The sequence below is a fragment of the Astatotilapia calliptera genome, chromosome 15 (assembly GCF_900246225.1).
Source record: "Astatotilapia calliptera chromosome 15, fAstCal1.2, whole genome shotgun sequence".
Classification (NCBI taxonomy): Eukaryota; Metazoa; Chordata; class Actinopteri; order Cichliformes; family Cichlidae; genus Astatotilapia; species Astatotilapia calliptera.
This window is the reverse complement of record NC_039316.1, coordinates 36,253,411-36,265,623: the sequence shown is the minus strand read 5'-3', so window position 1 is coordinate 36,265,623 and position 12,213 is coordinate 36,253,411. Positions and strand designations below refer to the sequence as shown.

The 12,213-nt window shown below is 39.4% G+C and overlaps 1 protein-coding gene and 1 long non-coding RNA gene across 4 annotated transcripts in view; one reads left to right on the top strand and one right to left on the bottom strand.

Moving 5' to 3' along the window:
• LOC113037124 (arf-GAP with coiled-coil, ANK repeat and PH domain-containing protein 2) overlaps positions 1–8,250 on the bottom strand; it is a 48,392-nt gene extending 40,142 nt beyond the window's left edge. For 2 of the 3 annotated variants that reach the window (XM_026193828.1, XM_026193829.1), the window contains exon 1: positions 7,772–8,248. In XM_026193828.1, the coding sequence (XP_026049613.1) occupies positions 7,772–7,824 (53 nt within the window). In that variant the 5' untranslated portion in view covers positions 7,825–8,248. Of the gene's footprint in view, positions 1–7,771 lie in introns of all 3 variants that reach the window. The other variant, XM_026193826.1, reaches the window with a different exon arrangement.
• Positions 4,977–12,010, top strand: LOC113037125 (uncharacterized). Its single transcript, XR_003274582.1, has 2 exons — positions 4,977–7,010; positions 11,003–12,010. It is a non-coding gene; the product is annotated as an uncharacterized LOC113037125 (long non-coding RNA).
• Positions 12,011–12,213: the final 203 nt, after the last annotated feature.

Genomic DNA, 12,213 nt, shown 5'->3' with positions numbered 1-12,213 from the left:
CATTACATCTTTACTTTGATGTCTTCCAAATATATCTAGCGTACTGTCAGCCGCCCTCGTCTTGTCTTACTTCTGCCAAGAACTTCTTAAAATACAGGAGGAAGATTATTTTACACAGTCTGCTTTTTTTTTTTTTACTTCATTACTTCTCGCAGAAAAGCTGACCACTTTGCATGAAAACGGTTTATTCCACTGGACTGAAATAACAGTGGTGGTAGAGGCAAACAGTTGGAAACATGAAGAATAGGGTGAGATTCAGTCCCGTGACGTAGATCCTGTAATTGTTAGAGAGTGGAGCAGTGCTGTCACAGAAGGGGGTCCTCCAGTGGTAAAAACCCACCATTAGACACATACACACAAACACGTGTCGGCATCGTCAACAAGATGAAGTCATTATTTAAAGATAAACGCTTACTAGCTTTTGGAAATTCTGGTGTGGGATTGACTAAACATCAAGGCCAGCTTCACATTTGGTCTTCCTATGTCACAAGGAAGTAGCAGGAAGGAAACGCACTGATGAGAAAGAGTGGAAACTCCAGCATTTTCACTAGACGGTGGCGTTAATGTGATCCACAGATTAATGTGCTCACACACAGTTAGGTCAGTAGGTTTTTTGGATAATGACTAGTGGTGCAACGGATCACGGTTGATCCAAAATCCGAACCCACTCCACGGTTCGGTACGCATGTGATCCGAAGAGTCGAGAAAAAAAAAAAAAAGTATGTGTATAGTGCGTGTGTTGGGTCTGTCAAGCGATAGTTATGGCCAGCGCTAGCGATCCAAGTGGCGGAGCAGAGGAGTTTGCTGCATTTAAGCAGCCCTTTGCTGCCCAATCCGACCGGGCTAAAGCTATTACAAAAGCTATCGGGGTGTTTAGCTGCAGACGGGAGGCCGTATTCCGTTGTGCAAAACAAGGGGTTTAAACTGTGATGAACGTGCTTGAGCCACGCTATGATATCCCGTTGCTTGTCCACTTCAGTGTGACAAGATCGTTCCAAGCATGTATGAGCAGGAGAAGTTTAAAGCTATGGCTGAACTGTCCCAGCCATCTTCTGTTGATCAAACTACAAATGGGTCTAGCTCCAGGGCAACGGAAAGCCACGTGACTGGGACCGCTCGTTGTATCACAGCGGAGTGGTAGATACAAAGCCCTGTACTGCCCTATAGATTACATTAGATTAAATGAAACTTTATTTATCCCTCGGGTGGGTTCCTCCGAGAAATTCAGTTTCCAGTAGCACAGCACCGACAGAAGTTGCAGAATGTGAGCAGAAATACACACATATATAAATACAGAGTATACAAAAGGGATAAATAGAATAAATAGGAATAAGAATACAAGGGAACGGCACATTTCAAGTATTGTGAGTCTATTACACCGTTGGATATTAACAGAAACTATTGCACAGTGAAAAGGCACTACAGCTTACTTGTTCCCCCCTCCTTTGTCCCCGTTTCCCCTCCCTCTCCCCTCCAGCAAGGAGTTAAACAGATTAATGGCGTGTGGGACAAAGGACTTTTTAAGTCTGCAGGTCCTTGACTTTGGGAGAAGCAACCTGTCACTGAACAGACTTCCTCTGGTTGTTTATGGCCGTGTGCAGAGGATGCAGAGGATGCCCAGCATGGTCCATAATGTCCATATTGCACCTTAATTTGTTTTTATATAAGTGCGTGGAATGAGTCTTCAGTTGAATGTTTTTTAATAGGCAAAAAATACTTAAATAAGTAAATGGCGAGTCGAATTTGTCTTTTTTTTTTTTTTTTCTATTTTTGCTGATCCAAAAATTGATCCGATCCGTGACTTGAAACCGTGATCTGATCCGAACCGTGAGATTTTTGATCCGTTGCACCACTAATAATGACACATGTTTAGGAATTAAAGTCAATCCCCATTTACATTTTCAGTAACTAACATAATTGTTGATCTAATGATTATTTTTTAATACTTAGATAAAAAAAACAAAACGTTGCAGTCAGCAACTGCCGGAGGTGTAGAAACCATGGACATTATCCCTATGACTGTGAAGTGATGTACAATCAGCTTTTACAGCATTTGGCTGAATCTGAGTAGAGAGTATAAACCTGTACACTTCAAAGTTAATCCTGCTAATTCTATCAGCAGTCACATCTCCAATAAACACTAGTGACCTGGTTCCACTAGCAGCCGTACATGCCCATGCCACAGCATTACTCTCATGATGTTTGACAGACCACTACTTTGGCTCCTTCTCCATACTTTTTTCTTTCCATCATTCTGGTGCAAGTTAACCTTCATTTTTTTCAGGCTCTTTTAGATGTTTTCTGCCAATGTCTAAACTGGTCTTGTTGATCTCGAGTGTACCCAGAGGTTTGCACCTTAATGTAAACTCTCAAAGTCACAGATCACCCACAATAGTTGTCTCACAGCTGGCCAGTGCATTCATTCTTTTAAAGAATGAAATAGATTGTTAATGTGGCCACTCCTTAATTATTTACTTTATTTTTAGTTTGGATTTCAGCCTAAAGAATACTAAAAGCCTCCTGTGAAGATCCCCTTTACTTGCATTAACAGCTCACTGAGCCGTGAATTAATTATCCAATCAGTTTTGAGCCACTGAAAATAGGTGACTGTGTATAAAACTAGCTGTGAACCCCTAAACAATTATTACAATACTAACTCTCTAATATTAACTGACTATTTTGCATAATCATATGTTGATTGTTTGAATTAAAATCTACTTTAATGATGTAAAGATGGCAACACTACAAAAATTGTGCCCATGTCCACAAAGTTACAGGTTTAACTGTATTTGCTGTAGACGAGGGGAAAACGATATCATCAACAATCATTGTTCAACAATATTATGTATTTGGAGAGCTATAAATAATAATTATAACAAAAGTATTTTCTTAAGGACTTACAGAATATTCTCTCATTTAACAGATCAATCACTTATAGACAGTGAAAAGCCTGCCTCATAAAAAAATCCAGAGTTAATAATTATATACCGAAGGCAATGTGTAAAATCCACAAAATCTGAGGCTTTGAAAAAGCATTTTTAGAGAGATAAATTAACAACAGCTTCTCTCTGCTTCATCCTCTCTGATAAAATAATTGTATACTTGAAAGTTAAAGTATTTACACGGATATTTATGTGATATAAAGAGCAGCCTCAGTCCTCACATTTCATTCATTTTAATTGGCTTAATAACCATTAAAAGGAAATGGACCAGAGCTTAATTAAATCAAACTGCAAATAGCCCAGCATGATAACAAGCCCACAGGTGGACTCCCATGGGAAGCTAATCAGGATGTATCGCACTGCATGGTCACACACCCAATCAGAAGCACGTACTCGCGTAATAATGATTAAAAGGGACGCAACAACAAGGAGAACTTTTCTGCCACTTACAGAAATTACCTCACCGACAACTAGTCTGAAAACATTTCCATCATACTATAATTTTCTTGATGGGATAATTTCTTGTGTGTCCTATGTAAAAAAACTGGAAACATTTCAGTTTTACAGATGTTATGATCAGTTTAATAAATGGAGCCTATAGTATCCATAACTTTCGAGGTCCTTAAGCTACCCCCACATTGCTTATTTCATATAAAAAGACACTACAGATAATTGCTTTTGTTGGGGACATTGCAGAGTGGAACAGCATATAAAATATGTAAAACATCTGTTCCTATACTTGTGGAGAGAAAAGCTGCTGCACTCTGGAGGGAATTTTTAACTATCATACTTGAAGAGGAGCCAGGAAGCTCTCGAGTCCAACATCTATTCTCAAGTGGAAAACTAGGCTACTAGGGTTTACTGCCAAAAATACATAACTTTTTTGCACTAGTGAACCTCTCATGCAGCCCGAACACATGGTTTACAACCAAAGACAGTTTCTCCAACAAAAATGAGGATGAAAAAAAAACAAAACAAAAAAAAGTAAGTGGGGTGTGCCAAAATACCACTTAAAAACAACCCTCTCTACATTTGGGGGCTCCATATTCTCCAGCACCAAGTTGAAAGCAAACACCAAACTGGAAACAGATGTTGAGCAAGTGAGAGCTAATTCACGCTGGTGCGTATTACATGTTTTTATCCATACTCTGTGTCTCCTGCGTCGTCGTCGTCTTCCCTGGCCAAACACAACGAGAGGGGGGTTGGATAAACGGCAGCAGAGCTGCGGTGGTCGAAGTGGAAAACTATGGTGCAGTAATCTCTAATAACTATGGAGCAATGATGAACCTACAGCAGTGTTTAAGTCAGGAAATGCTAACTGATGACTCATCCAAAAGGGGGGCAAAGGTCACAAAAAAGCACAAACAGAGACAGGGCTATATTGTTACCTTGCTCAGACAATCATGGGAAGTGGATGTGAATTAGATTAACAGAATAAAACACAAACTGGAGTTTTTAGACAAAAAGTAACGACAACATTTGTCGAGTTCTATGTGTTGTATCACATCTGCCCATACAGTGGTGTTTCCTACTCATAGATTTTACCTCATCACATACATTTGGTGACACATTTAAAAACAGTCCTCTTGCTCTCATTCTGAAAGTTCAGTTGCTGCTAGCCAACTAACACCGACCATTCCTGTCTCATGTTACCAGCTGACTCACGGGCCAGGTTGCCGTGGCGGCCCTCAATATGATTCAGCTTTTTCTACTGCAAGTCTCTCATCCCACAGCCTCCAGCCCCGCCAGTCTGAGCTGCAGCTCAGCTCTGGAGATCCACTGTCAGCTGGATGCATGGGCGTTTCCATAAGTTTATAAACCAGGGTGGGACAGAGCGGGCTAAGAACAAAATAGAGGTGCCGAAAGGAAATCAGAATATTTGATGAGAAATACAATCAGTGTAAAAAAATTGGGATAGAAATTGTCCAACTGAAAGTGGTGCTGCACGAAAGTTTAAACATAACTTTATATTTGATAACTGTTTGTTTGTTTGTTTGTTTGTTTGTTTGTTTGTTTGTTTGTTTGTTTGTTTGTTTGTTTTGCAAAGTGGAAAAAAAGTATGCTGGCTTTTTACTTAAGTAAAAGTTAGAATCCTGCTTAAGCAGCTTAACAGTGCACAGGCTGTAATATCAAAACACACTGCCCTGACCAAAAACAACCCCCCACAATCTCTAATATTTCATTGGATCACCTTCAGCATTTGGTGTGCTTATGTCAAATGCCTGAGTGTGTCAATGTACCATTTCCACCAGGGAAGAAAAAAACTGGTCACTCAATATATTCAGCTATTCAACTGACCTCAATTTTTGGGTGGTACATGATGATGCTGATCCCACACCTAGACCAAAAGTAACAGTATCCTAGACCAATGTAAAGCTCTTACACTTTGCTAAGTAAAATCCAGGTGTTCACCCAAACTAAATGTGTTTACTATTTAGAATGGCACTTGTCCAAATCATTATGACTTTAATGTTGCAGCTGTTGACTTATTATATTTCATAGTTTGATCCATAGTAATGCAATGCTTTGGTTTTAGTGTGGATTATAAAGCTGGCATCCAAAATGTAGAACAGTAGAAGCACCAAGCAGCATAACATAGAAATAACTGGAGAAAAAAAACCTGCTAGAAAACTACTACGAGAAAAAGTACTATAGTGAAATCATTGAGTTAAGCACTAAGTTACGTTCCTACAGGTTCTATCCATGATGTCCTTCAGTGGTGCAAGATTACATGTACTCTGGTCAAACAGCTCCGACATCGGTGGCACCGGCAAGTTCAGTGCAACCGATGGCAAGTTCAGAAGTCCTGGAGGAGAAACTCACTGCTTGTTGTTTATTTGTCACAAACTAGGCCAAGTACTTTGCCTGCTGCATCCAAACCCCTCCAAGAATTCCCTCAATAAAAGTGATAACTTTTATACTTTTGATAGGGACAGGCAGAGAAGCAGAGTTATTTACATTTAAACAGACAGAACGAGAACTACTGTAAAGTCTAATGATTAATTTTGACTTTAGGTTAATGTTTTACAGGATTAATCAACAGATTCTTTGGTCTCCAGAAGTCAGAAAAAGAGCACCTTTTTAAAGCCCAAGGTGACCCCAAACGAGTATATATTCATCAAACATCATCTAACTGATCAACAGATTACCACTTTCCACATCTTTTGTGCATTTGTTTTTGGAATAAAGCAAGGACAAGGTAATGGTGTCATTTAGGTGCTGTAACAGGTGCCGCAGCAAAGTTACAGGTCAGAGAAAGGTCAATCACACACCGCCTCAGTGCCGGGAAAAGCAAAGCTCTAATTAAGAAAAATAAGTGCCAAGCCTTTTTATACTGCTGCAGCCTTGCAATGAATTACCTTAAAAGATGCTCGGACCTGGCTCATGATGATGACTGTTCTTATTTACTAACATAAATAAAAAAAAGTCAGGCAAGTCTTGTATACAAATGAGTGACTTTCAGTATTTCAGATTCTGCTGGATATACATCGCAAACAAAGCCTCTGCACTCCCACTGAACAGTTTCCTTTCTTTGTTTGAAAAACTGCCTCGCTGACATAGAAAACTTCAAACTGTATGCAGTGACTCAGCGCTCTGTTATCCACAATCAATGAAAGCAAACGTAAGTGTGATGACGCAAAGAGGTGAGGGCTTCAAAGCCTGTGGCAGCATGCAGCACCTCGAACACCTCAAATACCAATGAGCTGACACACTAAGCAGCACACCAGTTAGAGCGCTTTAATAGTAATAATGTGTCCAATTTAAAACAGTGAGTAAAAGGGAGCAATCGTGGTCACACAGCCTTAAACCAGGCAACAACGACCGACTGGGACATTTCCCCTTTGTTCAGCCCTATGAATACAATCCTAAAGGAAATGCTCAGTCTCAGAAAAACAACAACTGCAACAACAACTTTCGAACATCTGTTCCTCGTTTTTGTGAGAGAGGATGTTGCAGCAGCAGCAAGGGAGCGCGAGGGGCTGTGCAGGGAGGAAGAGGGAGGAAGAGGGGAAGATGCTTTTTGTCTCAAAACACTGGACAGTTCAAGGCCACTGTTAGAGGAGGGAGGTGAGAGCCATTTTTACACAAATTTCAGAAGAAGTGTGTGTGTGTGTGTGTGTGGGGGGGGGGGGGGGGGGTGATTTCAGAAATGACCACACGGAGAACACGTCACATGGACGGTAACACTATTTTTAAAGTCACCAGTGATTTGTCTTTTTTTCACTGATCAGCTCGTAACTGAAGGAGGAAAGAAGCTTACTGCTTACGCTACTAATATGTCTTTATATGGAAACGATCATGAATGTGTCAGGTTACTTTAAAAGCAAGATAATGAGCGGACAGTGAAAATAGACATTGGGTCTAATTAGAAATATAAGTGTGATCAAACAGAAAAGTGAATTACAGATGCAGTGCTGCGCACAGTAAACACAAAGCTGGCTGTCATGAAAAAATACACTATTAAGCAGGGTCATGCCAGTCAAGGATCCTGGGACAGACTCTAATCTCTGCGTTCATATTTAATGTATTTTACTATGTTTACATAATTTATATTGGGGGTAAAAACAGGCGCTGGAGCAGCTTTCCACTGCACCACGACTCTCAGCGAGTCTCTGTTTGGTTTCCTCGTCCCAGCAGCAGCCTCCCAGACTGGCCCCAGCTCTCTTAGGGACAAAAATAGAAAAGTAGCAGGCGACGAACAGCTAGCTACTTACTGCTGATTGGCGTGAGGGTTTAGCAGGCGGCTAGCCGTATACTTTTACCCCTGAGATAAATAAATAAAAAAGCAGCGGACGGGACAATAAAAAAGCCTGGCTGTCATCACTCACCTGAACCTTGGGGAGTCCTTCAAACACTCCTCGAAATCCACAGTTATCTTCATTTTTGCTGCAGTGGGTGAAGCCGCAGACCTATGCTCTCTTTTGATTAAAGGCAATAATCCAGGCTGAGTCTTTCTCGCTAATTAGCTTGTTTGCTAACGCTGCCGATTCTCAGTCCGACCAGCTGGCTCCACTCCGTCACCCCCTCTCTGCTAGCCAGCTAGCCCCGGAGGCCAGCAGCTACGATGAAAAAGTGGCGGTAATGCGACCATAAACGACCGTAACGTTGAGTGTGGGGACTGCAGTTTGAGGCGGAAGGGTCAGCGTGGAAAAACGGAAAGTGTCGTCCGGTAGCTAGGTCATAGCAGCCAGCGGGAGTGGAGCGCACACACTACACACACACAACTCCGAAGATCGTCTGTCGTGGTCAGAGAGGGATCCACCGGCCAGTGCGCATGTGCCCCATTGCTGAGGACGTATTGAAATGTAATTCACAAAATAACGCGCAAGGCAGGAATATGACAACTATATAACAACTAATAACTACTCATGAAAGTTCATTACTGACTTTTTTAATAAGGTTTGACCCAACAATCCTTGCTATTTCTACATAAGCGGTAAATGAATAAACTAATTCACAAATAGATCCAGTAATAACTAAGAATATAGGATATTATTGCATCCTTCAAAGTATCTATAATATTCACTGCTGTGGAAAAAGTATTTATCTCCTTTTTACTTTCTTATGTTAATTTATTTAATTTATTTATTATTATTTATTTTGCATATTTGTCAGACTTTCGTGTTTCAGATCGTCAAACACGTTTTAATATTAGACAAAGATAACCCAGGAAAACAAAAAAAATGCAGTTTTCAAATGATTATGTCATTTGTTAAGGGGGTTAAAAAAAACTACCTGACCTTGTCTGACAAAGTAAAACAAAATAAGAGATCTCAAAAAGCAGCACATCGTGCCAAAAATCCAAAGAAACTCCAGAACAAATGAGAAACTGGCATTTATCAGTCTGGAAATGGTTATAAAGTCGTCCCTAAGGCTTTGGGGCTTTAGCAAACCATGGTGAGAGTCATTATCCACAAATTAAGAAAACTCTGTCAGTTTTCTTAACCGCAGTCAGGACTTAAATGCAATTGAGATGCTTTAGCATGACCTTAAAGTGTGGACTAAAAAATCCTCATCGTGAGTTGTTGTAAATGCTTGTTTGCAGTTCTTGCTGCCCGGGGTGGCACAAATAGTTATTAGGTAACAGGGAGAGGTAGGTTTGGATAACTTTATTCCTCTTGATAAATAAAATGATTATTTAAAGACAATTACTCAGGTTTGTTTAATATAAAAAAATCAGATTATCTGAAACATGAGAAAAAAGTGGGAAATATGCAAAATAAGAAGAAGAGGGAAAATACTTTTCACTGCATTATATATACATTACTCTATAAAACATATAAAGACACAGTTCGAGAGAAACAATGTGGGACACATTAGTGATGCTGGGAGGTGGTCTGACATTTTCAAATAAACAGTAACTTATAAATAAAAAAAACAATAAACTGTGCAGATGGCAGGCTTGGTATTTAGGATGTGAATAGCAAATATATTTTAATTTAAATACAACATTTCCAAGGATAAAAGCTTAAATATATTTCAAAATTTATTATTAATCTTTTTAACACATACATGTGCTTTATATTTCATCCTGTGAGAAAGTGAAAATAAATCTTTCTCACTTTCCTTTCCTTCAGTTTTCTTGTACTCTGCACTCAAAACATTCTGTGCAGGACATTTGGAAATGAAGAGATATTTTCCCCTGATTATTACCAAAGTCCTTCTCATTTAAAGTCTCTGATATTGCCCTGCTTCATACTGTCACGTGCAATGGTCCCAAAGAGCTTTTCCTTTTGATTTTCTTTTAGGAAACCACCACAAGACGTAGCCATCAGCCCACAAATGATAAGCTGACTTTAGTATCTTTAGTAACTTTTAATTTAACTGCTTTTATGTCAGCAAAATTAAACATAATTGAAGGTTTTTTCAATAAGTTTAGACCCATTTATCAGTGCACCCCTAATGAAGAGGTAATGTAATGACACAAATCAGTGATGTGGATTTAAAACACACTTTAACTGGAATATAACAGAAGTACAAACTGTTCTGATAACACGTGGAAATCACTGTGACTTATAAAGCATCTGCATGTTTTTATTTGACAAAATAACATAAACAAATTTGGCTAATGTAGCATAAATCATTATGATTCTCTAGTCTGCTCACATATACTTTATTTTTTTTAGTTTGTAAAACAGAAAAAAAAATCCTTTTATGGGCAAACTGGGCTTCAGTGGTTGTTTACAGTACAGCTCCAGATCAATGTCCAGCTGCAGGCTTTACTCACTTTGAATTATGCTATGAACTGATATGGATCAGTTTATACCTTTTATTAACTGTAACATTTAACTTTTGGGTGACGGCATAAAGACAGAGAAAGAGCAAAATAAACCGGAAGTGTGGACATGTAGTCAAATTCACCAAAAATTATAAAGCTGTAGCTTTTGTTTTACCCAGATTCATTGACGATGATTTCACTAAGCACTGTGCTGTACTGTAATCGGTTTTGGCTTTGCAACCTGCTCTTCTAGGGTTAGCCTCGGGTTTGATATCTAAACCTAATTATTCTCAGACATTACAATAGGTCATCCAACTGCTTAGATTGCTTTTGAAGGTGACACTGTAATGTGTATCCAACTGAACTGAGTTGTGCAAATGCAAAAAGGGCTGATTATATTTGCAAACAGCATATTCCATTAATTTTATTTACAAGGCACTGCTGGCATCATGAATGAGAGCTGAGCTCCCCTAAACGTTTAAACTTAGAATCGCCACTGGTTCACATTTCCCGCACCTGCAATGTGCACAGAAGGTGTTGCATTAAATGTGTCCATGATTTCCCTACAGGTGTGACTGATACAGCTGACTAACTCTTGCCAGTATCGTGTTTTATGTTGGAAACCAGGCGTGTGAATGATAAAGTTATATTAAAATTGACGTTGAAGCTTTCAGACTGTTTTAATAGAAAATATTTTTATATAAATGAATTTATATGTAAAGAAAATATGCTCTGCTCAAAACAGACTCCCTGTTTTTTCTAGTTTGGCATAAAATATGAATCTTTATTATTATAATTATAAAGCAATTATAATCTTGCTGGTCCATAACCTCGAAAACAGGCAGGAGTGATGGCTCTTTCATCGCCGACACGATCTCTGAGGTGGACGGGATGTTCCCCACTGTGCTTTACACTTCAAGTACACGAGCACTCCTCCACGAGAAACAGTGAGTGGAATAATGAGCACTTTTCCCCGGGAATGAAAACAAGTTCGCCTGCCTCGATTACAGTACAGCGACACTTTGAGGCTGAATAGGACCTCAGATGATGCATTTCTTTTCTTTTTTCCTTGCCGGAAACACACACACCAGACGAAACACGCAGAATAATCCTTTGCACGGAGAATGTCAAGCTTTATCCTCTGAGAATGACTAGAAATCCTCCGGGAAGATGAGATGTTTTGTGCGACAGCGCCATCTGGTGGCAGCCTACTGTTAAGAGGGTTTGTTTTTTGTTGTTTTTTGTTGTTGTTTTTTGCTTATTTAAAGAAAATCTGTATGGCACTAACTTTAAATATGCTTGAAATAATTTCATTGTTGATATATTTTATGTGCTTTTTTACTTTTAATTTGTTTACGCACCATTAGCTCAGTCATTATATAGTGAAAGTCAACTGTGATGGGACTGTAACATGGTTAATGTAAAGTAGATCACCTGGAATCAGGCAGAATATCTGCTTCAGCTTAATGGAAAAACAGATTTTTATCTGTGCTATAATGCAGTGCAGACTTCTGAAATAAATCTGGGGTTGTTGGGCAGCAATAAAGTACCTTAACGTTAAAAAGCAGACCTGAAGATTTTTTGAATATTGCATATACGCACTAGTGTTAGGTACACCTGTTTGGCTGCTTGTTTTCTAATGTCTAATGTGCTAATCGCTTAGTAGCAGCTTAGTCCATTTATCCATGCACGTCTGAGGATCACATTTGGGGAAAAAGGCAATGTTAAGTGCAACGTCGTTGTTGGTACTCCGGAAGCTGGTCTGAATGCTTAAGAAACTGGGAATTTCCCCATACAACCATCTCTATGGTTAACAGAGATGAATTGCTCAATAAAAGACTGGAAAAAACTTTGCCTGGTCTGATGAGTCTGGTCATTGCTGACACATTCAAATGGTGGTGCCAAAATTTCATGAAAACATGGATTCATTCTGCCGCGTATCACTACAGGTAGTAGTGGCATCATAAATGGCTTCTTCCAGCAGGATAATGCAGCAGGTCAAAATAGCTCAAATCATCCCAAACAGGTGCGTTAAACTAATAACAATAAGTT